Genomic DNA, 27,996 nt, shown 5'->3' with positions numbered 1-27,996 from the left:
CTACATAGCCTTATCGTTTGCAGGAGCATCTTGAGGTAACTGTGATTAAACTCAAGGCCAGACCTGAACTAGCACAACAAAAGGAAGGTCATTTAGCACATTCATCCTGCAGAGAGAGAGAGACTCAGCAGAGCCGCCTACCCATTTCTCTCAATTTCTCATTTTTAATATATATACACACACACACACACACACACACACACACACACACACACACACACACACACACACACACACACACACACACACACACACACGCACACATTTTGATGCCTGGAAAGAGGGTGCTTATGCCTGGCTGAGAGTGAAGGATAGATTAGTGCTAAGCGGGGTGAGATCCAGTCACGCTGTTCAGACCCACCTGAATCGCAGTGCCATTTCACACTGATGCACCTTCCGTTGGCACAGCTGAACTGGGTGAGTGGGTCGCAGGTTGGGAACACTGTGGTCGGGGGAGAGAGAGAGAGAGAGAGAGAGAGAGAGAGAGAGAGAGAGAGAGAGAAAAAAAAAAGAGAGAAATGTGAATTAGAAATCAGCTCATAACTGATGGCATAACCCTCCCCATCCTGTGCATAGACCAAACCAATACATCACTGTCTGCTTGACGAACAGTCAGAACAAGGCCATTTTTCATTTGTCATTCCCCCCCCCCCTTCCCCCTTCTTCGTCTTCTCCTCAGTACACCTTGAAAGATGGAGGAAGACGTTTATTCTGTCATAAGTTGGTTTGTCATGCTAATCGATTGCATTCAGACGTTCTCTTTGTCCTCTGTTGAGTCCATTATTTCGATGAATTAGACCGGTAGTTTGACCAGTGGACCACATGTTCAGATGGTCAAGAGAGGAATGGACATACAGCACATGATGATTGTCGCTATGTTACTTTGTTGATTTGTGTGTCTTGAAACACAGTAGATAAACAGGGGACACAAATAAATAGAAACACAGTAGATAAACAGGGGATACAAATAAATTACGGACTGCTGAGCTTCACTTCATGCGGTCCCCTGGTAAACAAAGTATTTCTAAGGTCAGGCGGAATGTCAAATTGAATTATTGGTGTTTTTTTTAAGCACAGCACAAATAACACAGCAAGCACCTCTGGCATTTACTGAAGAGCATACAACACTACATCTAAACAGCACTGGGAGTCCCTAATGTAAACGCAGTGCATGATGGCTTTCATGCAGTTTCAACCTTAATGCATAGGCTGCTGGTAACATTTACCAAGTAAGAGGATCAACACATTCCTCTATTTACACTGACTTGATAATGGTAGTACCAATGTATTTGTAGATTATTATTATTACTTAGATTAGAAATATTACCTATTTACTAATTACTTGATATCAATGACATTCAGATACACAGAACCCATGGACATATACTGTATTATTAAAGAGACCCTATGCAACTTTCTGCAGGAGACGATCGCACCTTCTTTACATCTGGAAGTCTGAGACGAAGAACCACGCTTGCAATTTATATATTTAAATATAGCCTATACATGTATAAATATACACGCTAAAGCTGTCGGGGAAGCTCTGCAGAGAAAATGCAAGCATAAAACGAGCGAAAACGAAAAACGAAACCGAAACCAGAGATGAAATCGCCAATCCTGCATAGTTCCTCTTTAAGGGGAAAAAAAGTACAAATGTCATGAAATCTGAAAAATAAAGAAACATATGTCCTGCTGCAATAATTAATTAATAATGCTGAATGATCCAACAGTGCAACAAGGGTAAACAAGTCTTCATTGCATTTGGCAGGAGCGAGCAGTGCAGGGCATCACCATCACAGGGCATCGTGCCACTGGTGATAAGTGTACTGAGGCTCTTAAGGTTGAAGTGACTTAGCGTGCTATGAATTATGAATGAGGCGTAAATCCGAACATGTGTTTGTGGCACTTCCTACTCCGCGAGGCTTTCTTAAGGAGCCACATCCTCGCTGGCATTCAATCTGGTGGTGGTGGTGTGTGGTGTGTGTGTGTGTGTGTGTGTGTGTGTGTGTGTGTGTGGGGGGGGGGGGGCACATTGAAATGCTAGAGCCCTGCGGGGAGCATATGCTAAATGCATGTAAATGGGGGAATTATGCCACACACATGCTAATGCGGTGTGCTAAGGCTAAAAATAAAGAGCGCACACACGGATCACCTCGCGCCTCGTGCCGTACGGTTTTGGAGTTGCTTCAAGGTTGAGTGGAGGACCACGCAACTTGAAACATCTAAGAGGGGGGGGGGACAGACTGAAAAAAAAAAAAAAAAAAAAAAAAAACTTGAAGCTTCAAGCACCTACAAAAAAAAAGGTAGGATGTGGAATAATGTCCCGGTAGATATTTTTAAAATGGGTGCCCATGCAGCAAAAAAAGAGATACACGGCGGCCAAGAACTCACGCATGGAACACACTCATCAGCGGTGCAGCGATCAGCAGCACGACTGTACTGTACTGTAGCAGGCTTCCCTGTCACGGAGCTGTGGGCACAGCACAGCAGAACTTCACCGTCAGGACCCGGCGTCCAAACAAACACTGGCCACGTCCATCAGCCCAAACGAGCTCACACCTCCAGTACCTAATTAGCCCGTATATCTGCATGCTAATCGTCCCCGTGGGGTCAAGGACTCGCACCCAAAGACCCCTCCCCCTACACGCTCTTGATGGATGCCTTATGGCCAAGCGGAGAGTCCAATTATAGTGCACGGCTAGGCGAGCTCCGCCGTCCCTTCCTTCCCTATTAATTAACAATAACAAACAACTGCCAATCAAAACTTAATAGCATTTCTGCACTGTTTTCTGTCCCTGCTGCACTGTGCTGTTGTCGTTGTATTTGCAATTAGCAGGACATACCTCGCTGTCGAGAGGACGTGTGAGAATTTATAGCTGTGTGACAAAGAGGATGTTTCAGGAGGAAAATGCTGGTTGTTGCCAATGTAGTCGTAAGTAAGTCTACCCCAGCACACACACGCACACACGCATGCATGCACACACACACACACATACACACATGCACGCACACATGCACACAGACAGACAGACAGACACACACACACACACACACACACACACACACACACATACACACACGCACGCACACATGCACACAGACAGACACACACACACACACACACACACATACACACACACACACAAACACACACGCACGCATGCACACACACTGAGAGAAAGAGAGAGAGAGAGAGAGATGAAGAAAACGATGCAGAGGCAAGGCAGGGAAGCAGTGGTAAAGGGGGAGGGCCATGGGGCTTTTCTTTATGAAGAATTCAGCACCTTTAAAATGGCATAATACACAGGAGAGTCTGATTTCCCTGACTTAACGAGTAATTCCTTCCCTGTCTCATTGTGCGCTGTCTGTTCTGAGCAGAGGAACAGAGGCTTCGCTATTCTAAAGACCCTTCCTGTGGGCTGACATTTAGGGAGGTTAGGGAAATGCCTTTGATATTTCATAGTTCCCAGACAGAGTAATCCCAGCTGTTACACACACACACACACACACACACGCACACACATACACACACACACACAGAGTGAGAGAGAGAGAGAGAGAGAGAGAGAGAGAGAGAGAGAGAGAGAGAGAGACACACAGACACAGACACACACACAGACACAGACACACACAGACACACAGACACACACACACACACACACACACACACACACACACACACACACACAGAAAATTGAGAGAAAATTGTGCTTAGGCCAGCAAATTTAAGGCATTTGGAAATGGCATGGAGAATCCAATGCAAAATTAATCCCAGATGAAAAACATCATTAGCCTTTAAGGTCAGCAAGATTAGAGTCAGCCAGATAATCCGGAAGAAGAAAATGTGATATTTCCACTAGTAGGTGACCAAAACTTCAATCAATAGTGCATTAATACAAATCCCATTAATCCATAATGATTTATGATAAACTAACATTTCTGTCTGTAGCAGCATACTTTACATATTTCAGATGATCACTCAATATCATCATATCCATGCCAATTAGGATAATTATGATCTAATGTAGACATGGAAAGGGAAAACCTAAATCATCAAATGAATCACTCTAACATTGTTTGACATATAGCCACGTGCTTGTTTTCATATGTCAAAGCAATATGTTTGTTTAAACTGAGCAGAGCTGCTTGAGCTGCCTCCTCAACTCACACAGTGTCTGTGAGTAGATGAGTGGATTACAGTCTACACTATAGAGAGCAGAATATGCACTCACAACGCCCTCAGTTTAGCCGGTATCTGGTACTGAGAGCCTGCGCTCATCAAATAATCAACAGTCGCATCCATACACGATGCTTTAGCCGGGAGCTTCTGAGTTTAGACGCAGAGCAGGACCTGACGGTAGACGCTAAACACTTGTGTTTCGTAAGTTGAAGGACAGGGGGGCGAATGAGGAAAAGGGTGTAAATGTGTGTGTGTGTGTGTGTGTGTGTGTGTGTGTGTGTGTGTGTGTGTGTGTGTGTGTGTGTGTGTGTGTGTGTGTGTGTGCGTGCACGTGTGCGTGCGCGTGCGTGTCTGTGTCTGTGTCTGTGTCTGTGTCTGTGTGTGTGTGTGTGTGTGTGTTTGTTGGGAGGGCAACCCATATTCGTCATTGTTCTGTGCTTACCACAGAGTGTGTCACTGTGTTCATGCATGATTGTTCTCAGAACAAAAAGAACACAATGTTGTGTTCTCTCTCTCTCTTGACCCAAGCATTGTTTTAAATCATTGTGTTTTTTATGTGTATGCATGTAAACTTAAATTTGGGAACTCCATAAGACTTGATATGTAAACTACAGTGTGTGCGTGTGTGTGTGTGTGTGTGTGTGTGTGTGTGTGTGTGTGTGTGTGTGTGTGTGTGTGTGTGTGTGTGTGGGTGGGTGGGTGGGTGGGTGGCGTGTGCTTGGGCTGCTAACCAGGAATGGGATACAATGAACTTCTGAAAAAAATGAACAAAAAGAAAAACCCAATTAAACCAATAACAAAAACAAAAATAGAGACATGCAACAATCGTATGTCAAGCGCTCTCCCTTTCTCTGTTTCTTTCCTCATTCTGCCTCAACCTCTCTCTCATTCCTACTCTGTCTGTCTCTCTGCACATTGTGATAATGATGAAGTGTAGCCAGGCATGCCCCCTAATTACTGACAGTGCTGTGGCTGTTTTCATGGCCGTGAGACGCGCACACACACACACACACACACACACACACACACACACACACACACACACACACACACACACACACACACACACACACACACACACACACACACACACACACACACACACACACGCACACACACACACACACACACACACACACACACACACACACACACACACACACAGGCCAAGCAAACACGGCTACGCTGCCGTTTCGACACGCCAGTGTTGGGGAAATGAGGAAGAGGAGGGAGGAGGAGGAGGAGGAGGAGGAGGAGGAGGAGAAGGACTGCCGGCTGTGCCATCTTTGCCACGCAGTGTCCTGCGGAGGAGGCGGCGGAGGGGAGCGTCTCGAACAACAACACAAACCGTTTTTTTTTTTTTTTTTTCTTTTTCACATCCCACCAGCCTCCAGTCAGTGCCAGAGAGAAGCTGTTTTGTGTCTTCACCATGGGAGCACAGCGGAGAAAAAGGACAGCACAGCAATGCGGCTTCAAAAAAAAAAAAGCAAAAAACAAAAACAAAAAGCATGGAGTAGGGGAGTTACACAAACAAAATATGAGTCGGAGATGCTGGAAGTCAAGTCAATATGGATATGTGTCCAAAGGCTTGTTTTGCTTGTGCATGATAAGAGAGTTATGGGGGCATCGTTGGACATGACAACAACATCTACTAGTAGTAATTTTCTATTCATCACGAAGAAAGATGTGTGTTTATGTGTTTTACGTGTGTGTCTGTGTGTGTGTGTGTGTGTGTGTGTGTGTGTGTGTGTGTGTGTGTGTTTTGTATGGATGTTTTGATTCAAAACTCTCCGCTATATCACACATTTATGATCCTACTGTATAATCACACAGTGCTACAGCGCAGGTCAATACAGTGCAGCCATAGCTCTGTCATGCCCAATACAAATGCCCCTATGTAGCATAATGCAGCCTTACTTGCTGTTCTGTCTGTCTTAAAGGGATATTCCGCCATTTTTGGAAATACGCTCATTTTCCACCTCCCCTCGAGCAAAACAATCGATATTTACCTTGCTCCCGTTCATCCAGCCATTCTGTGAGTCTGACGATACAACTTTTAGCTTCAGCCTAGCATAGATCATTGAATCGGATTAGACCATTAGCTTCTCGCCTGCTAGCTTCATGTTTAAAAGTGACTAAGATTTCTGGTAATTTTCCCATTTAAAACGTGTCTCCTCTCAAGTTAGAAAAAGCAATAAGACCAACTGAAAATGAAACCTGGCGTTTTTCTAGCTGATTTGACATGGAACTACACTCTCATCTGGCGTAATAATCAAGGCAACTTGCAAACGTACCATAGGCGCAGTGATATTGTACGCAGCATCTGAAAATAGTCCCCATAGACAACAAGCAGTAGTAGTGCCAGTAGCTGCAAGTTGCCTTGATTATTACGCCAGATGAGAGTGTAGTTCCATGTCAAATGAGCCTAGAAAAATGCCAGGTTTCATTTTCAGTTGGTCTTATTGCACTTTCTAACTTGAGAGGAGACACGTTTTAAATGGGAAAATTACCAGAAATCTTAGTCACTTTTAAACATGAAGCTAGCAGGCGAGAAGCTAATGGTCTAATCCGATTCAATGATCTATGCTAGGCTGAAGCTAAAAGTTGTATTGCCAGACTCACAGAATGGCTGGATGAACGGGAACAAGGTAAATATCGATTGTTTTGCGCGAGGGGAGGTGGAAAATGAGCGTATTTCCAAAAATGGCGGAATATCCCTTTAAAGAGCTTGCCTTGAGTGTTTGAATGACTTATTTTCAAGGTGAAGGGGCACTACAGAGGTGTGTGTCTCTATCCAGAGAGATAACCTACTGTATGCAAACAAAACACACCCCATGCTGCAGAGCACACAGATGTATTTTCTTCCCTTGACGGTCAGGGTCCTTTCTGATTTTCTGAGGAAATGACCAGAAATGACTATCTGCTTCAGACGCTACAGTATGTTCGCCTTGAAAACGTGGCACTGAATGTACGAACGGACGCCACATGGATGAAAACCTGTCTTAATGGCCAACAGCACTTTTCTTAATCATGCATATGCAATGAAGGTTAGGCACGAGGATAAAAAGGAGCATTGCACACAAAGAAAGCAAGAGAGGAGAAGTTCTAAAAGCAATTGATTAGCTATGAAAAGTCTTCACTGGCTCCCGGTTCATTTCAGAATAGAGTATAAGATCTCACTCCTCACCCACCAGTGCATATATGGACATGCTCCCCTCTACCTACAGGAACTCCTCACCCCCCAGGTTTTTAAAAAAGCTTTCTGTTAAATGTATTTTGTTGATGTGTGTGTGTGTGTGTGTGTGTGTGTGTGTGTGCGTGTGTGTGTGTGTGTGTGTGTGTGTGTGTGTGTTGTATGTGTGCGTTTGTGTGTGTATATATTTATATACACGTGTGTGTGTGTGTGTGTGTGTATGTGTATGTATGTATGTATGTATTTAATCTATTTTAAATTGCATTATTTTATTTTTTTTATCTGTCTTTATCTGTTATCCATTTGCATTATAATTGTGTAGCACTTTGAGATTGTCCAAAATATAAAGTGCAATACAAATAAAATGTATTATTATTATTATTATTATGAATGTCTGAAGGTGAAACATCTCCACATTTTCAAAGCAGGTGGGATTCAGCTCTAATTGCAGGTAAATGTGCTAATAAGTATTCAGGGCACTGATTGTTTTTTTTTCTGCTTAGTGCTGTGTCAAAAGTGACCTTAACTTTTATTTGTCTTCCTTTCAATTTCACGTCATCCTCTTCCCTAGCTGTTAGACTAGGCTATTGAATCTGCCAAGGCCTATGTGCACAAATAGTTCAAGTATTTTTCTTTTTTAAATGAAGTAGAACAACAGCTCTGCATTATCTCTGCTTGTTGACATTTTACTATCATACACTGTACTATTTCATGATGGCTACACTTCTGATTCCTTTTAATGTTGTCATCGGTTGGATCCATTCAACTGCACTTGAGGTTGAATTATACTGTTCAGCTGTGGACTTCACGAGTTGTTTTAGAGGGCTGGTGATGAGAGCTGTTTACCTGAAGAACTGAAAGCTTAGTTCCACACAAAGAGGCACAGTGTTCACTTTCTGCGGACCGAAAAAAAAAAAAAAAAAATCTGTGTCTGTGCTGTCCTTGTGCATCTGGTCCACCCTACCGGAGGTGCTCCTTGTCACTCTACGGTAAACACACTTCTCTCCTTTATTCACTCTCTCAGGTTTCTCTTTTTTAAGACATTGTCACAGCTGCTGGCATAATAGAGGGGAAAAAAAGAAAGATGGAGGAGTATAGAAAGGGAAAAAAGGGAGGGGAGGGGAAAAAAAAGAAAGCTTTGATGGACTGTCGTCAGACTGAAGTCTTCTTAAAAAGCATTCTGGCTCCACATTGGAGTTTACTGTTTCACTTTCCGCTTCCCAGAACACTGATTCAGAGAGGGGACGGCTCACTGGGCACACAACGCTGATATGATGCACTTCCACTGATAGATGGAGGGAACAGAGTGGTGAGAGAGAGAGAGAGAGAGAGAGAGAGAGAGAGAGAGAGAGGGGGGGGGGTGCAAATGTGAGTAGCAGCAATAGAGAGAATAAGTGTAAGGGAGTTTAATAGAGAGAGAGGAAGGGAGAAAACAAGTGTTCAAGTGAAAAAGGGAGAGAGAGAAAGCACGTGTTCAAAAGAGAAAGAGAGATAGAGAGAGAGAGAGAGCAAGTGAGTGTTTGAAAGAGAGAAAGAGAGGGAGAGAGAGAGAGAGAAGGAAAGTGTTTGAGAGAGTGAGAGAGAAAGAAAGAAAGAGAGAGAAAGAGAGAGAGAGAGAGAAAGTGCATAGAGGACAGGTCTAAGGGAAACAGGGAAACAAGCTGAAGTAAATCTTAAAGTGTGCGGCGACAAGAGACTGACAGGCACTGTATAAGCTCCAGGCTCTCACACCGCCGCCGTCCTGCAAACATGGGCTGGAACACGGCTTCTGTTTTTGTCGAGAAGCTAACAGTGAGCTGAGACATGAACTCACAAGTGACTCAACAACACAACTAAAACCATCTCCTCTGATGTCTGCCCTACACCACACTACAGCACTCTCCAAAGATGTACTTATGTCAGTTGACAGGAACAGAGGGGAATGTAGGACAGTGAGTAAACATCCAAAACATCCATTATTCTGCCATCACAGTCGCTATAGCACAACGTATACAGAGGCATACAGTGTGTTAGCTGCTAAATCAGGAAAAGATGTTTGCATGTCGATGCCAACTTTAACACCTGACATCAATAACCATGTTTTGAGGAAAACTATACGATATCTGAAGCCTTTACCTGATCATTCACACACACACACACACACACACACACACACACACACACACACACACAGACAGACAGACAGACAGACAGACAGACAGACAGACAGACAGACAGACAGACAGACAGACAGACAGACAGACAGACACACACACACACACACACACACACACACACACACACACACACACACACACACACACAGACACACACACACAGACAGACACACACACACACACACACACACACACACACACACACGGAATGAACACCCACACATACTCACTCAATGAATATGCAACAACACACACAAGTTCTCCACCACCACACACATAACCGCTCGCAAAGAACCGAAAGCATACAGAATCTCAAACACACACACTCACACAAACACAATGTTGGTATTAGAAGGAACACCCGGCTTAAAAAACAAAAGCAGGCATTGTTCTATTGGCCAACAAAACTTGTGAATGTCTGTGGCAGAAGGCTATTGCGATATCACCGTGTCATATGAAGGGAAACATTGCTTCCAAGTATTCCTTTCATTGCTTTCCAAAACTGTCCTTTCATTCAAATCCATTCCGCACGCTGGTTATCTCCAATGGTGCTCTAGCAAAAGGGAAGGAGAAGGAGGGAGGGAGGAAGAGAGAGGAGGAGGAGGAAGAGAAGGAGGACAACTCTCACCACATGACGTCGTCTCATCCGACTTGTCCCCGCAGTCATCCTCCTGGTCACAGCGCCACACTTCCGGGATGCAGCGACCGTTGGCACAGGAGAACTGGCCAGGCTGGCATGGGCGAGAGACTGAGAGAGAGAGAGAGAGAGAGAGAGAGAGAGAGAGAGAGAGAGAGAGAGAAAGAGAGAGAGAGAGAGAGAGATAGGGAGTGAGAGACAGACAGAGAGAGAGAGAGTGGGAAAGAGAGAGAGAGAGAGAGAGTGTAAATTGCAAATATCCACACTGCACAACTGTATAGATGGCAGTCCTCATCTGGCCAGATGTCAACTCCAACAGTTCAACAGAGCTTATGCAATTGATCAGATTGATACCCTTTTTCTGCAATGTCCTTTCACACTATTTTGAAAAACAGACATAGAATACAGTCTGAAAAAAACGAAACGCTTTCCAGTTGTCAGAAGGCTCTTTAATGCGTCCTCAACTCTGGCTGGCGTATTGGAGAAGGGCATTCCAGAGGCACGAAGCCACAGCATAAATACTGGCAGAGCACTGTCAGCCTCTGAGCAGATGACCTATCGCCTGTATCTAACTGATCACTACGAGAGAGTGAGGGGGAAAAAAGATACCAAACAGGTGTTGTAGCACAAAATAAGCTGAGGTAAAAAAAAAAAAACACATCTCTGAGCGCGGGGGTCTAGGACAGCGAGCCATCCTTAATGTAAGCGCTCCGCACTTTATCAGGAGCTGTCAAACGTATTGACAAGACGGCATTTATCACATCTCGTCAGGCCTCTTTTCGATGGATCTCACGCCGTCCGAGACGAGCCCCTCGGGGGTCTCTCTCTCTCGCTCACTCGCTCGCTCGCTCTCGCCTGCGCTCTCTCTCTCTCTCGGCGATGCTGGCCACGGGCCAGGTGTTCTTGACTACGCTGCATTTTAAACAGAGCCTGGGCGCCGGGGATAAGTGCTTCTGACAGCACAAGAGATGCCCCGAGACTCTGATCAGCTCCGTTTGATGCCCGCGTTTCTTCTAAAACGCAACGCACGCATGCTGATCGTCGATCGCTGATCCTCGTCTGCGCAGTTTTTTTTTTCTCTGACACGTGTCTGGGAGATGTCAGAGAGAGCAATAGGCGAAGAGGCGCGTCGCTACTTTGATTTGTCGAACCTCAGCTGGAGGGGGGAGAAAAGAAATTGGCAGAATCGGAGCAGGAGGCTTGTTGTTTGTTTGAAGATTCTCCGTCATGAGTGATGAGGGAGACTTCTTCTCATTTAAGAAGGAAAAGCTTTTTACCACAGACTGAACAGGGGCCATTTAATGTCAACTGAGTGACAGCTAACTCAGCAGCGGCGTAAATAATGAAATAAATAAATAGATAAATAAATAAATAAATATTCCTGTACCTGTACCGTTTTCAGCGAGCTGAACATCTGTGACAAGAGAAAGAGGGGAGAAAAATAAGTGAAAAAAAAGGAAAACGAGGTTACCTGAGACGAGGTTACCTGAGCAGGTGGAGTTGGACTCGTCCTCGTTGTCCCCGCAGTCGTCTGTTCCGTCGCACAGCCACCTCTTGGGAATGCAGCGATTAGTCGGGCACTTGAACTGGTCCGCGGGACAGCTGTGGTTGTCTGTAATACACAGGACCACATGCGGCCACTCAATGACAGGCATAGTCAATCTACTGGGCAGGGCAGCAACATCTCCTGGCAGTGCAAGCCACTGCCAGCAGTCTGAGTGAGTGTACGCCTAACACGGGGGAAACATCTCAAATGAACAGCCTCACGGACATGTTCCAAAACTAGATGGGCTATTGATTTGACCAATTCTCCCTGCAAAAATGTGCTTTTATCTTAAAACGGTTTAATGTCCATGTACTGTATGTACGGAGTGCTACAGTTTAACCAGGCCGAGGCAAGTTAGAGTAGCAGACAGCACCACCGCGAGCGAGCTGAAACATCTGCCAGGCGATTAGACGACACCGGGATGGATTTGACCTGGCTGACCTGGGGCTGACCTGGCATCGATCCCCACCAGCATCCGCCGCGATCTGGACTGGATTTCCAGAGGAGAAGCAGAGAACTCTCCACTGGCTCATGCACAAGCTCGAGGCATGGCGCTAACCGGTATCTGAGATGTGCTTAGTGTGGGGAAAACAGCAAACAAGGAAGCTGAAGTCTCCATCGATTCATTTGGAGAAAAAGAAAAAACACAGAATGTCTCGAGGATTGTTTGGGAAGAAGCATCTTCAAAGTTTGACCATGTTTAATAAACGACAGCTATTATTCACACCATATCAGCCTGACCTAACACATCAGCCAGGATATCAAGTGAACCGCCGAAACCAGCTCTTAGCGGTAATCTTGAGACCAAATCAAACACAAAGTTTTCGGCGTATTAAACTATAGGATATCCCAGCCGGGCAGAAAATTGATTTTGCAATTGTGATGATTCTGGCAGAAGATCACATTATAGCATTTCTCATGGTGAAAAATGAGTGCAACTCCGACAGTTTAACATGGTGCTTATCGGATCGATCGGCTCATGAGAAGATATGTGTGGGGGCCGGTGGGGGTGTGTGTGTGGGGGGGGAGATGTCAGAAGAATGGCAAACAGAGGTGATGAACCTCTTTCTAGCATGATGTTGACTGAGAAAAGGACTTGCCCTTAGACCCCTTGCATGTCAACTCCATCATGCTACATGTCAAGAATTTGCTGCAAAGAGGGCAACAAGTATCATATGGACAGTCACAGCACACACTTTCCAAACACATTTTCATGTCAAATTTCTCATTTATCAGGAGTTTGAAGATGTTGCACTTTCACACCGTGCACAGCTGAATGAATAAAGAGGTTTCTGCCTCCATCTTCCCACGTTATACTGCTCCTGAGAGCAGAGCCTTGTGCACATAGGTGTGGGGGGACGAGGCGCCAAACCACAGCTCCAGTCACTTTCTGCTAACTCTGCATGGGTTCACAAAATAACGGATTACAGGCAAAGCGCGCAGGATGGGGAAGGGGGGGGGGGGGGGGGTGGATGAGAAAAAATAGTGCCGAGATGTGGAAATTTGCCGCTGTCCTCTAAATCCGTGGCTGTGAACTTCCTCTGCACCCCTCCGATGTCTGCTAGGGTGGAGGGAAGCAATAATAATGCGGATCTGGCCGGTGATGGGCAGCTGTGTCACATCTGAGAGTAACACGCTTAACACGCTTTTTCCAGCTAACATGGAGCATTTTTCTTGTGAGTTAGAATGCTTGGGAGGAAAGTCTATGCCATATATACTGTATATAGCATATTATAGCAATATATATTGTATATGTACGGGATAATGGACGACACGCCGTGCGGTTATTCAAAGTTAATGCACGTTCTAGACGGTGATACGGCCCGCCGCGAAGCGGAGGGACGTTCCGTCTAGAAAAGTGCATTAACTTTGAATAACCGCACGGCGTGAAGTCCATTATCCCGCTTATTCCACTGTTGCCACTTGCGTTGTGTTCGTTTCCGGTGCTAATTTAATTGTTTTAATCGTTAGAACGGTATTGTTTGTAGAACTACTTTTCCCAGACACATTTCAACTAATTTCTCAAACTGCGGTTACTAGTTCTAAATGGATGGTTGGTATGGCCAAAAGCCAGTCGTTAGTTCTAATCTCCCGTTGTCAAGCTGGCACATCCCAGGATTCTGATGAACGTTAACTTTGAAAGATTGCTATTTTTCTTAGCCTACTGCCACCTAACTAACTAAATGACACCTCTGTCATATGCTAAACGTTACTATGATCTGAACGGCTGTATTTTACAGCTTCTATGTAACGTGACAGTGCATTTAAACTTCACAACGAGTTTGGCGAATTAATATTCAAGTGTGATACGGTCAAAAACAATGGAGCTACTTCATAGCCGTGCGTATATCTAAAGTTAATGCACCCCCTTCTAGAACGCAGGACAATGGGGAACTCAACCGAGCAGTGGAATAAAGCATATTATAACATATATACAGTATGTTACAGTATATATGATTGCGTATATTATAATGTTATATGTTATATTTCATAATTATGCAAGATAAATATATTGGACATTTAAGTATGCGATGCCCATGTCAGAGTGAAAACGATATATATGGCAGCATGGGGCTCATAGCCAGCTCCTGGTTGCCAGCTGGGTTGCCAGCTCTTCCACTTTCGTCGGCTCTCACTCTGCACTCCTGTCACACAATGTCATCTCGCAATTTCCTTTCTTTCATTCACCCACTGACAGCGATCTGTCACACAATAAGGATGTGATTTATTTCACCCTCCATTTCAAACCAGGGCAGCCATGTTCGTCTCCAGTGGAAGACGAACAAAGAAGCTGAAATGTATGTATGTATGTATGAATGTATACAAGAACACATGCTGTTGCCCTTGGGCACGATGCATGTAACACAAGTGCTGTATCATGCTTTTTTTCTTACATGCACTTTGGCATAATTGCCCCCATTGAACACAGAAGAGGCAATGACAGTTCTGTACCAGCCACACTCAAACAATGTCAATGTCAATGTCTATTTACTGTATTTGTATAGCACATTTAAAAATCAACAATAGTTGGCCAGCATGCTGTGAAAATAAAAGAAAAAAGAAAAAAAAACTTCACCTTACAATGGATTGGAGTTGTACTACACGCTGTTGCTGATTATTGATTTTATGTGCAGATATAACTGTAAAACAATGACCAAACAATGCGCATGGGACAAATACTAGACTGACAGAGTGAATTTTGCCTTTCATTCTCATATGATCTCTCAGTGAAATACGATAAGTACACTGTGAAGTACACTGCATACACTGTGAAGTACACTACTGTACATACACTGTGAAGTACACTTAATTGAATTGCACTCCTTCGTCACAGATCTCTCATCCTATGGATTAGATGATATCCACTCCAAAAATGAAACAGAATCACATCTGACGGGCTAAGCACACACCAGTTTAGCATCGGTAAAGCTCACGCATTGTGATAAAGGTGCCTACATGAATGTGTGAGCACAAGAGAGGTAGTGCAAAGACACACTCACAGCAGACATTGTGATCTTCATCGCTTCCGTCTAGACAGTCGTCGTCACCGTCGCATTTCCACGAAATCCGGATGCAGCGCTGGTTTCGACACTGGAACTCGTCACTAAGACACCTCTGCGGTGCTGTCTCCCCGGACGACGCTGTGACAGAATCAAAACAATGGAGAAAATAAACATCACAGTGTTGAAACACAAAAGATAAGAAGTGCTTTCAACAAACATGGTATCATCAAAAGGACTTCACAGAGCCAGTGGCTGTGCCTGAAAACACTGTGTACAAACACATCTAAATATGTTTTGAACGGCAGCAGACAAAACAGATTCACTGATTCTTTATTAGTTGTAACAATTTATGGAGTTGGACAAATCAAATATACACAAAATATAAGCAAAATAGCGGTGCCTGTCTCAAAACACAACTTTCTAAGTGTTTTCTAGGATAAAGGCTATTTAGAGGATATTCTCAGATCCTTGTGACGTTTTCAACAAGCTCTATGGAAAACATTTAACATGTACATTTAAGGATTGCACCATTCATATATTGAATTAACATATTGAAATACTTGCAAGATTAGAACCTATGCATGTTTTAGCTTTGAAGCAACACCACCACCAACACCTCTTTAATACCTACCTGTGCAGGTGACATTGTTTTTATCCAGTTGCTGGTTGTCAGCACAAGCACACACTCTGCCCCCTGGGATAGCCAAACAGAGGGTACTACAACCCCCATAGTTCACCCTGCAGGCGTTGTCACCTAGACAACAACAACAAAAACAAAACAAATACAAAAATAAAACAACAGTTAAACCAAAACATTTTGTTCAAATCATTTCTCTCCAGCAGTGCCTCCCCCCCCCCCCCTCACACACACACACACACAGAAGTCAATGAAAGTCTTTGACTTTAAGCGCATAGCTCCCCTTGAAGCTCTTGGGGACTCTAGGGCAAAGCATTCAACTCCGACTTCCTTTCTTTGCCATATCTAAAAGCCATTCGCCATTCCTTGATGGCCACACAAGGGAAACGCCGAGTCATTTCCAAACAAATGTCAAGTGAGTTGCTCGGAACATCGCCGGTAAAGGCCTTTTTGACATTTCTATCGTTTCAGCGGTATAACTTGTCTTATGAACGATGGCATGCCACCAGACAGCAGTGAAGAATGAGCAAGAATGAAAGAGCGAGAGAGAGAGAGAGAAAAAAAAAAAAAGAGAGAGAGAGAGAGAGAGAGATTGATGTGCCATTTTTTTTTCTCTCTCTTTTTTTCTATGAGGTGACTGTCACTTGTGAAGCTGACCCACCGAGAGCCAATTATGGCAGAGGTTTATTTAGGGTTTATCCACAGGCAGAGCCTTAGAGCCTGAGCCAATGGGATAAAGCATTCCACTTCGTGAGGGCCAATCAGTACTGCTCAAAGGATAAAGGGCACAATTAATCTCCTTGGTGACAGGGGTTCTGTGAAGAATGGTGGTCTGGAGTCATCACAGACACTGATGAAAAAATAAACCTCCGATGCCAAAGACCGATACAGTGTCACTGCCCACCAATATGTACAAGCATTTAACACCACCGTTACATTGTAATTAGTTGTACAATGCGACACACCAATTAAACAGTGTGCTAACGATGGCCTATGCTAATGCCCACTAGCATCAGTTTGAACCCCACTCTAACTAGTGTAATACCAAGTGATGCTACCAATTCCCAGTACCCATTAATGCATTGTGATGTTACTGCATAATTCCAAGGTGATAATGTATGTGGTTGCAGCATAATGGTTAAAGAGCCTATAGCATGCAGCAGCCATAGACATTATGGAGCCAATTCCAGCCTTCCCCCATTGTGCCCTTAACCAAGGCACTTAACCCCAAGTTTCTCCAAGCACAACGTAACAATGGCCATGTAATATAATTGACCTATGTCGATTCGAATAAATTAAATAATGTAAAAGTAAACAATGCTCAGTGAATAAACGTGAATGTAATTGGACTGTACAATGCTTTCAAGCGGTGTTATCAAACGCTGTAACCTTTTTGATTCCGATCTGCAATGTGTCAGCATGCAGTAAGGCATCTGATTCAGCCTTAGCGTGAGGAGGCCAGTGGAGTATCTGCTGCCTGCTCTGCTCTTCCTGAGTGTGTGTGTCTCTTCCCCTGCGCTGCGCTGCGCTCCCCCTTACTGTTAGATCATAAGCACTAGTGACACACGGAGGCGATGTCATGCTGTTTCTATGGCACCAAAAACTGCCTACCGATCTCGTTCAACTCCCAGAGGTGAAGCCCAGATGAAATGCGGTGCATAAAACAGTAATTTCACAATCTCCTCTTTCAATCTCTATACTCTCTCGTTCTCTCTTTCACTCTCCCCTCTCTCTCCCTCCCTCTCTCTCTTTTTTCACTCGCCCTTCTCTCTCTCCCTCTCTCTTTTTCTCTCGCCCATTTCTCTCCCTCTGCCCATTTCTCTCTCCTCTCTTTTCATCCCTCTCTCTTTCTCTCTCTCCCCTTCTCTCTTTCTCTCTCTCTATTTGCATTTGTTTTCCTTCTTTCCTTCTCTCTATAACTCCTCTCTCTTTTCACTCATTTAATTTCCCTCCCTCGCTCTCTCTCTCCATCCCTCTCTCTCTCTCTCCAGCGCTGAGCCAGACCGTGGTGTCCTGCTGTGCAGAGGGCCTCTCTCTGCGTGCGGCGACTGGTGCTTACGAGAGCGGATGACAGTAATCATTCCCCGCCTCCTGCTCCTCGCATCTGCATGGATTTGCGGGAGTCAGAACAGCGGCTGCCTCGGCCTTGCCCCCCCTCCCCTCCGCCTCCCTGCCTGCCCGCCACCCCTCTCAGCAGGGGAGGGGGGTCACCAACCACACACCCACACCCTCTCCCCCCTCTCCCCCCGCCCCCACCCCCCTGCTTCCCCAGCTCGCCACAGCTATGACAGCCATTGTAGCTTTCCAATAACATTAGCCGGCTAATTTGTCATTGTGCAACAGGAATTACCAGATACCATCAGAGTAATGTATCGTCCGATTTTCATTTTGTGCCGCAGTCATAACAAATAATTGGTGGAAAAGGTAACCTGAAGGTTGTGCGCAGGACAGCCATTATGATGCTGAAGATATCTGAAAACATTTAGGCTATTATACCACACTCCAATTTATTACACAACAATGCATCAAATGGATGACAGTAGGCTTGGCCTCCAGAGACTGAGCTGTTTGAACTATCACACATACTCGACTGTTCATACATTTCCTGACTACAGCATGAGATCAGTGACATGTCTACCACAGAAGAAAAAAAAAATGTGCAAAAGACAGCAAGTCTGCACTACTATAAAAGGCATACCACAACATCAAACACGCAAATAACACAATGGCACGATGGCACAATGATGTATTTAAAGTCCTGATTCTTGTTTCTCTTTTCTTCCACATAAATAGTCTGGCTATCACCATATCAAGCTCAATCTTTTAGGATTGAACATTAGTCTGGGGAGTCTGTGCTTTATTTCTACTGCACAAGAGGCGTGATCAATGGGCATAGTTCAAATGACTCCGTACGCTTGGATAGTCCTTCAACCAATCAGACCAACCATCTAGGTGCATCTTTTGAATAAGCTAGTGTGTGATTGGACCCAGGACCGGTTGTGAGCTCAGGCCAGGCATGGGTTAACCCAGCCTACCTCATGAAGGCACCATGGATGCTATCAAACACACAGCTGGCCTTGCATGGCCTCCACATGCATACACAGTCTATCTAAACCATGACAGGACCATTTAGTCATTGTTGATTGTTGATTGTTGATTTGCTTTTTAATCTTCCTGTTTACATTGTTTACATTGTACTGTATGTTGTGTGTGGTGTCTTAAGCTGCTGGGACCTTGAATTTCCCCTTGGGGATCAATAAAGTATCTATCTATCAGGAGCTGCTCACCTATCTGAGACTGAGCATCAAACACGCGCAGGCCGAAGAGCGGCGGCCGCTCGCTCCTCAGCAGGTTGACGTCTCCGGAGGCCAGGTCCAGTTGGAAGATGGAGCCGTTCATGTACTCCGTCCAGAAGATGGAGCTGCGGTAGTGAGAGATCCCGAAAGGGTGATTCAGCTCCTTGCCATTGTACACCACCTGCAGCATTAGTAGAGATGTTATAGCAGGGTTATAACACAACAATAACACACTGGATCAAAAACATGCTTACTTATGTTGAATATATATATATATATATATACATTTATTTTTCTGATATCATCCTGCGGTTGACATTAGGATGAGTCGATGGTCATATTCAAATTTAAGAATCCAGTGCAAATTTGAATACGACTATCAACTCCTCACATATTCACCATGAATGGCACTATTTCCATTAGGACACAGTAGGATATAGCTTACATGCACTCTTACTGTATGTAATCCATGCATGCAAAACATATCTGCTCACCATTCGCCCTGTGCCATTGAGGTAGATCTTCTCTATGTGGTCGTAGTAGGCATCACACCAGTACATAGAGCTTGTGCCGTGGTCCAGTGTGAGGCCGTTGGGCCAAAGCATGTTGGACGTCACAAATATCCTCCTGTTGGAGCCGTCCATCCACGCCTTCTCGATCCTGCCGATGCTGTCGTTCACCTCGTCCTCCTCCCAGTCCGTCCAGTACATCCAACTGAAACGATCACAATCGCAAACAGAGCACACTTTTCAGAACACACAAGATTTAACTGGAAAAAGGACAAAAAAAAACAAACAAACAAAAAAAATCTTTCACAATTTCAGTTGCATATAAATACAAGATCTCACAATATGTATGATCCGTCAAGCTGTTAAATTAGAGGTGAAATGGGACGCTTACGGTCATTTGTAAGTCATCAGTGCACAAAAATAGCATTTAAGGCTAAATGGTGTGGTCGGCTAATGCACGGAGCCTTGAGGTATCCGCCAGTGTAAGAGACCACACAGCCTAATTGAACATAACTAATGCTCTCACAACACGATGGCATGCCCAGCCACAGGGAAAGACTTTGATTATGTGGAGTGGTGCCTCTTCAAGACAATAAGCATCAGACTGAGGGGGAAAAAAAGAGAGAAAAAAGAAACAGATCTTCAAAAAACGCTAACAGTCTCTTTTTCTCCTACTCCCCCTCAGAAACAGAATGTCTGAGTTTGGACTGCATCCAGCGTGAGGCCATGAGGGGTGTCTCAGTAGGCGCTCCTGGTCCCTCGACAGTGTACTTACAAGAGACATTTTTAGGGCTGTCCCATTATCGTGTACACTTCTCCAGTGGACCGAAATGTTCCGGAAAAAAAATCTACCACTACTACAGTGAGCGGAGATTTCAATTCGTTATACAACTGTCTGTCTGACCCTGAGCACGGTTAATCCATATTCAAGCTCAAAACAAATGGCATAAAGAATGTAACCGGACTCTAGCGGTAACTGAACAACCATATTCAACTAGCTCGATTCACTATGTATGGAACTATTGAGATTCATGACTCGTCCGAGCGAGATCATGGGCCAGATTAGGGCCATAGCAGGGCCACATCCTCTCTAAAGTCGTTGGCTATCTGGGCTGGCTCTCCAGAGGGCTCTCCCTCTTTGTCGGTCTCTCTCTCTCTCTCTCTCTTTTTCCCCCTCTCTCTCTCTCTCTCTCTCTCTCTCTCTCTCTCTCTCTCTCTCTCTCTCTCTCTCTCTCTCTCTCTCTCTCTCTCTCTCTCTGCGTCTGAGGCAGTAAATGGGGTCTGGAAGAATGGGGGCCTGTATTCTCGGAGGGTTTGCGATATTTGAAAAGTGATTGGGTCAACGTTTTGACATGATCCTTTGTCTGTGGAGCGCACTTAAGGGATTTGATGGCTGTGTGAGCCGCTCAAAGGGCCTCATAGCCCCCTTCTCATCTCATCAGCGGCAGAAGCCCCGCTACATGTAAGGTACATAAAACACATTCTGATGGAGGGTGAGGCGGCCACGCTCTCTCTCTCTCTCTCTCTCTCTCTCTCTCTATGTCTCACTCTCTCTCTCATTCTTTTGCTCCCTCCCTCTCTCTCATTCTCTTTTTTTTTCTGCACTGTCTTCATGACCCCATGAATAATTCAACAACCAAACAGGAACACTTTGACTCCTAGTCCTTGCTGTGGGAGGCAATAATCTGACACAAAAAAGGGAGGGGAAAAAAGAGAGGGGGAAAAAAGAGGAGAAAAGAGGAAGAAAGGATGCAGGGGGATTGAAGGAGCTGGGAATAGGGGACAGAGACTGCCATAAAGGACAAGGAAGGAGAAGCAGCTATTGAGCGAGCGAGACGCAAAGAGAGAGAACGAGAGAGAGTGGATTTTCAGAGTGAAGCAAACGAGTGGATTATGAGACACAGATAGAGAGAGAGAGAGAGAGAGAGAGAGAGAGAGAGAGAGAGAGAGAGAGAGAGAGAGAGAGAGAGAGAGAGAAAAAGGGGGTGGGGGTAAACAGAGTGCAGCAGACACAGACCAAGCACAGATCAAGCGAAGGCTGCGATCAAGAGAGAGAGACTGAGGGAAAGAGAGATGGATACAGAGAAGGCATTCATACGAAAAGGCAGAGGAGCTAATCTTGACATGTTAGCAGTTGGAGGCAGACAGAAAGACCAAATGAGAGGCGTGGGATCTCCGACTACCTGGCAAACAGCCCTATACATAATATGCTGCATTACTTTAAATGACCGAGTTTTGGCTTATATGTTGCTGTTTTATGACTATTGTTATTATTCTGTTAAATTCTATTTAGTCTAATATTGGTATAATAGCATAGGCTATTTAAAGGGTTTAAGGGGAGAAACATACAGTTGTACAGTAAATAGCTTAGGGGGCTTATACTTGGCTGACACTATCCAAAGTGACTTACATATGTCAACTATGACATTACCACTACATTACCAGTGTCCCCTGGCCATGGCCTTGCTCCAGGGCACACCATAGGCGACAAGGACTGCTACCAACAACTTCCCTGGCGACTGCCTGCTAGTCCATCTCCTTAGTCACCATGCTAGCACCACCGCAAGAGACTGACCAAGCACAGAGTCAGCACTTGAGATAGTTTCCTGTCTTTGCGACCGACTGGGTGGCTCTTAAAGACCAGACCTGCTTCCAAAAGCAACACCACCACTCACACTGAAACATGGCTAACGCCCATTCTTCACCAAAATCACATAAACACACACCCACACACACACACACACACACACACACACACCACACACACACCACACAAACACACACACACACACACACACACACACACACACACACACACACACACACACACACACACACACACACACACACACACACACACACACACACACACACACACACACACACGCACACACACACACACACACACACCAACACCCACACACACACACACACACACACACACACACTTCCTACAGCGGATCATGATAGAGTCATCGGGGCTGAAATGAATCTCTGGTCCTCTTCATCTCTGCTGCTAAATAGCATTGCACTGTACTTAGGCTGAAGGGATGCTAATAAAGGTGCCCTCTGGATCTCTTGTGTTGTGCTGGACAAGCAGGCCACAACCAAACACTGACCACAAGCTAAGGCCAAGGTTAATAGGGGAATTAGCAATACAAATTTGCCAAATTAGAAAAGAGAAGAGCTTAGCAGAGTTACAAAGATCAGTTAGCATGACCGTAAAACAAACCCCTAACAAACAGTTAAGTCTTCAGTGTAAGGAATCTTTCAAGGGCAAGCTGTGTCTTTTCTACGGGCCTTCTTGTATTGTTGTTTTTTATTTATTTTAAAAAACAAAAAATATTTTTGTTTTTGGCAGACTGAAATACAAAACTAATTGTAAGCGCTGAGGGCGCTCTCCTGCTCTTCAACATCCCACTGGCAGAACAAGACCTCACCGAGCTAGGCCTCAGACTCTCACGTCTGTCCTCTCAGACCCAGAGACAGGAAGAGATAGAAAGAGATAGGAAGAGAGGCAGAGATAGAGGGAGACAGGGAGGGTGGAGGAGAGAGAGAGGGAGGGAGATAGAGAGAGGGAAGGAGGGAGGGAGGGAGATCTGTGTGTGCGCCAGGCCCACACTTTCGCTGCCAACCAGACGATAAGCATTCTGCCCGTTTGGCCTTCGCCCTCTGAGAGATGCGTTGATTTTTCTCGGCCCGCACAGTCGATGCTGACCACCCCCCCCCCCAAACACACACACACACACACACACACACTCCCGGTCTTCCTCTCATCTGCCAGTTCAACGAAAGGTCAGCAGAGTAGGGTGAGACCGCACAGGCTTCGTCAGATATTAATCACTTTCACACAAACACAAACTTCTGGATCTGATGTTTCGAGGGCAGAGCACAGTGTTTGTGCTTTTCGACCGAGATGAGATCTACAGTATTACATATGAAAACTTTTATTATTATGCACAAAAACAATACAAAATCCCGTCTTGAAACAGAGAGAGGCAGGAATGGAAGTGGGATAATTCTGAGTGAATATCTCTTAATTTTACTCTACAATTCATGCTGATTTAAGCGTGTAAAAAAGTATGAGTTTGCGTTATTCAATACGAGCGGTGGTTGATTATTCAAAGACACAAAGGAAAATGTTTGAACGATGAAGCTAATTACTTAAGCTAATGAACCTATTGTGCTATTTCTTCTCTCTTAATTATGACAATTTCATTAATATAAATGTGCATGAGTCGTACGCTGAGAAATAAACCCATTTAAAAATGCATCCACGCACACTGATCCTCCTCTGCAGTCACACAATCACAATGGAGCATTACAGGATTATGTCTCTTTAAAGGTTGCTGGTTGCATTCTGCAGTATTTATCCAAAACATTTCCAACATCTCATTAATAACATATGCACCCATGAACACAGACTTATGTGTGTGTGTGTGTGTGTGTGTGTGTGTGTGTGTGTGTGTTTAGGGGTGTGTCAGAGAGAGAGAGAGGGTATGTTTGTGTGTGTGTATGTGTGTGTTTGTGTGTGTGTGTGTGTGTGTGTGTGTGTGTGTGTGTGTGTGTGTCTGTGTGTGTGTGTGTGTGTGTGTGTGTGTGTGTGTGTGTGTGTGTGTGTGTGTGTGTGTGTCTGTGCGCTCGTTTTAATAACACAGAAGCTGTTTCCTCATATCTGCTCCTCGCCTCTATCTGCCTCCAGCGAGACCCCCCCCCCCCCCTCCCTCCCCCTCCCCCACCCCCACCCCCACCCCCCGCCACCACCACTACCTTCCTCGGGATGCAGGAGTTTTGCCTCACACCCAGAGCGGGCGATAATGAGATTGGCTGCGGGCCATTGAGCTCAACCCTTTTTACTGCCAGCGTCATGTTAGCTTACCGCTAACCCCCCACAATCCACTGCTTGTGTACATTTCCTATCCTTTCAATCGCCTCGGAGGCTAAGCGGAGGGCAAACAAACGTTTGTAAACCGATTGTAATGAGGACTCAGTCTTCCTGGCTAGGTGAGATTATGGCCAAGAGAGGGAGAAATAAATCAATGCATTACAGCCGTGCTAGTTTCTGTTTTTTAAACCCCCTTCCCCTGCGTTAGAACTTATTAAAGTTTGTGCGTCCATACTCTCTGGTCTTCTAAATCGATTTGTTCAGCAAACAGAGACTAGGAAGAAAAGAAAATAGATTTTTTTCCATCAGCTACTATGATCTAAAACAGCTCAAACTCCTCTACTTTTTAAATCAGTTCTGCTTGTTCTCTTGATCCGCATGCTAGCAACACTACTGACATAGCAGCCTGCAAAACTACAGTACTGCTTTAATACTTTAATATCAATTCAGCAGATATGACTTCTGGAACTACTTCTAGTGTTGCTATTGTTTATGTAAGTAATTAGACCACCACAAAGTCATCCAACAACACTACTATTACTAACGCCATTCTGGTAAAAGTCAAGTGGATAAGAGTGCCACATTAGCAGACACATCACACTAGACCTTTTGGTCCAGACCTGAGTTTGTTTGCAGCGTTGTTGTTTTTTTGGTTTGCACCGTTGGCTATTTTCATAACATGAATGCAGCCTACCGAGGCGAACTTGAGTGCAGACCTGAGACAGAAAACAGTGGTCTGGGATACGGTTCACTAGAACCATGGGGCAGTTTGAATGTTATCTATTCCAAATGCCAGAAAATAAACTGTCATTTTTAGCGCTGTTGCCAAGCGATATTGGTAAATAGAGGCTTGTGTTTATGACAGAAACGGACCCGGGCGCACAAACAAATAATGTAATGTGAACAGAGACCAGCTGAGTCAGGGCTAGGGGGAGGAATCATCCTCGGATTCAGTCCAGTTAAACAAACCAATTATGAAGGCAAGCTAAATTGCTTACTTCTATCACAGAACAGTGGCTAATAAATTCAGTTTGAAGAACACAATCATTGTTTTAATCCCTTACCTGTTCAGAGGGTCCACCACTATAGCCCTGGGGTGTGACATGTCCCCTTCCAAAAGGGTTTTTCCTGGTTTCCGCGGCCCGCTCCAGTCGGGCCACACTGATGGTTTTCCGGTAGCCATCGTTGGTCCAGTACAGGTTATTCCCAATCCAGTCCACTGATATTCCCTCCACATTATCCAGGTCTGAGAAAGAGAGAGCACAACATGCAAGTTACAAGAAATTTAAAGTAGAAATATCTAACTCTGTAACATTTATATTGACACCACCCTACTTTGAAATCATTTAAATAATTTAGAAATAATTGTATGCAAGGAGACATGCTTGATTTTAGAAACAAATGTGAAAATGCATTTTTGACAGTATACATTTTATCTTTCACAGCTTAATCTTTCCTCAGTACTATAAAGCATGAACATAAATATTGTAAGTAGAGGTGGTTTATGTTAGAACAGTGGTCACCTATATTGAGGATTGTTTCTCGGCCACTCCCATCAATCTTTTGCCGGCCAATCAGGAAGCTAGTGGTGTCAGCGAAGTAGATGTGGCCCGTTTCGGCGTGGTAGTCCAGCGCTCGGGGGTTGACCAGATCCTCGATGGGGACCATGTGCTCGCTGCTGGACTTGGCACTCAGCCCCAGCCCACGGACGATCCCGGGTCGCCCCTTGCCGTAAAACAGGAACAGCTCGTTCTTCGGCCCTGGAAACGCACAGAGATAAACCGCTAAAAGAGATGTTAAGAGACAGGGGAGACACGGCACTTACAGAATCCTCCATTGAAAGGCATGAGGACCGTATGCAGCGCCAAGATGGCGGTTGTCTACGCATATCTAGCCCCTTACTGCGCGAAAAGCCAATAGTCGGTCTAACAAGGAAATACTGCCGCTGGACTTTCCCTGCCGTGAAACAGAAACCACTCCTTCATGTGTCAACGGAAATGCACAGAGATAACAAAGCTACACAAAACGTTCACAAACGTGCTTCTGTCATCCAGTGCAGACGGCCTAAGATGAACTTTTTTTGGAGAGGGGAGGCTCATCTATTACCAAGCCCGAGCTAATGCAGTCGCCGTAATGGATTGCAGCAATCAGAGTCACTTTGCCGTCCCAGGACCGAAATTAGTGTGATGGAAGGCTTTCATGCATCAGGTGTTGGCAAGGTTATTTCCACTGATTGGAACTTTGTTGACTGCGGACAATCGTTTGATTTAAAAGAGCACGTGGCACTTTGACAGAAGGATTTAAGCGACCGGCGACGTGACGCTGATTAATTGGGAGAGAGCAAGAGGCGTATAAATAAGATGAGTCACCATGAAACAGGAAGGAAGAGGATGTTGCAGTGGATACATGCTAGGCCCTATATCATGGGGGTGGGGAACAGTGTGTGTGTGTGTGTGTGTGTGTGTGTGTGTTTTCTCATGTGTGTGAAAAAGAAAAAAAGAGAGAGAGAGAGAGATTAAGAGATATTTGAAAAGAAGGAGAGAGAGAGAGAGAGAGAGAGAGAGAGAGAGAGAGAGAGAGAGAGAGAGAGAGAGAGAGAGAGAGAGAGAGAGAGAGAGAGAGAGAGAGAGAGAGAGAGAGAGAGAGAGAGAGAGAGAGAGAGAGAGAGAGAGGCTGGATGCGGGATATGCAGACGGAGCAGGGAAATGTCAAAGACAGCAGGAGCCAGGAAGAACAAAGACTGCGAGAGAGGAGTTAAAAACAAAGAGAACGAGAGAGAGAAAGAGAGAGAGAGAAAGAGAGAGAGAGAGGAAGAACAAAAGGGGACATTTCCCTCATTGTCAGCCCAGTTCCCCATGCCTTCCCCAGGAGACGGGCGTCTGCTGTGGGGTAAGACCACACAGGCACCCCCCTCCCATTCATCATCCGGCCTGGGGAGGCCTGCCCGCCTCCGAGACAATTAGGCACTGGAGACCCAGATCGCACGCTACAGGGTGGCAGAGGGGGGGGGGGGGGGGGGATGGTGCTCCGCATCACTGAATGCCACCACAGCAGGTAGATGACAGAGACAGGGAGAGACAGAGATAGACAGAAGAAAAAAAACGAGAGAGAGACAGAGAGAGGGAAAGATAGATGGAGAGAGAGATGAGGGGGGGCAGGTGTCTTGAGAGAACATCTGGGTGGACGAATAAATCAAACGTGTCACAGGAAGCTCCGCTCCTCTCATTACCGTGGCAACGCGGCGTGGCCTACGCCGTCTCCTCGCTACTCCGCTCCCCCCCCCCTGGAATCGTGTCCTTACTTGAGCGTCCGCCTTCACTGTCAGCCGCGTAATGTCCATTGATCAGGTGAGCGCACGCAACGCCGCCGCAACTTAAAGCGGCATTACGGCCGCGATGAATTACGCTGATCTCCGGTCAATAAGGCGTCGCCGGCGCTCCGAGGAGCGACCGCC

General features: G+C 45.2%; 1 protein-coding gene across 1 annotated transcript in view; it reads right to left on the bottom strand.

The window, feature by feature from the left end:
• Positions 1–27,996, bottom strand: part of LOC134078920 (low-density lipoprotein receptor-related protein 1B-like) — a 263,590-nt gene that overhangs the window by 164,059 nt on the left and 71,535 nt on the right. Inside the window, 10 exon segments of the mRNA XM_062535086.1 lie at positions 362–442; positions 10,158–10,277; positions 11,653–11,778; positions 15,213–15,353; positions 15,847–15,969; positions 19,140–19,329; positions 19,643–19,862; positions 25,607–25,668; positions 25,670–25,788; positions 26,066–26,302. Coding sequence (XP_062391070.1) covers positions 362–442; positions 10,158–10,277; positions 11,653–11,778; positions 15,213–15,353; positions 15,847–15,969; positions 19,140–19,329; positions 19,643–19,862; positions 25,607–25,668; positions 25,670–25,788; positions 26,066–26,302 — 1,419 coding nt within the window.

This window comes from Sardina pilchardus, chromosome 4 (genome assembly GCF_963854185.1).
Source record: "Sardina pilchardus chromosome 4, fSarPil1.1, whole genome shotgun sequence".
NCBI lineage: Eukaryota > Metazoa > Chordata > Actinopteri > Clupeiformes > Clupeidae > Sardina > Sardina pilchardus.
The sequence above is the reverse complement of the archived record's forward strand: the minus strand, read 5'-3'. Positions and strand labels throughout refer to the sequence as shown.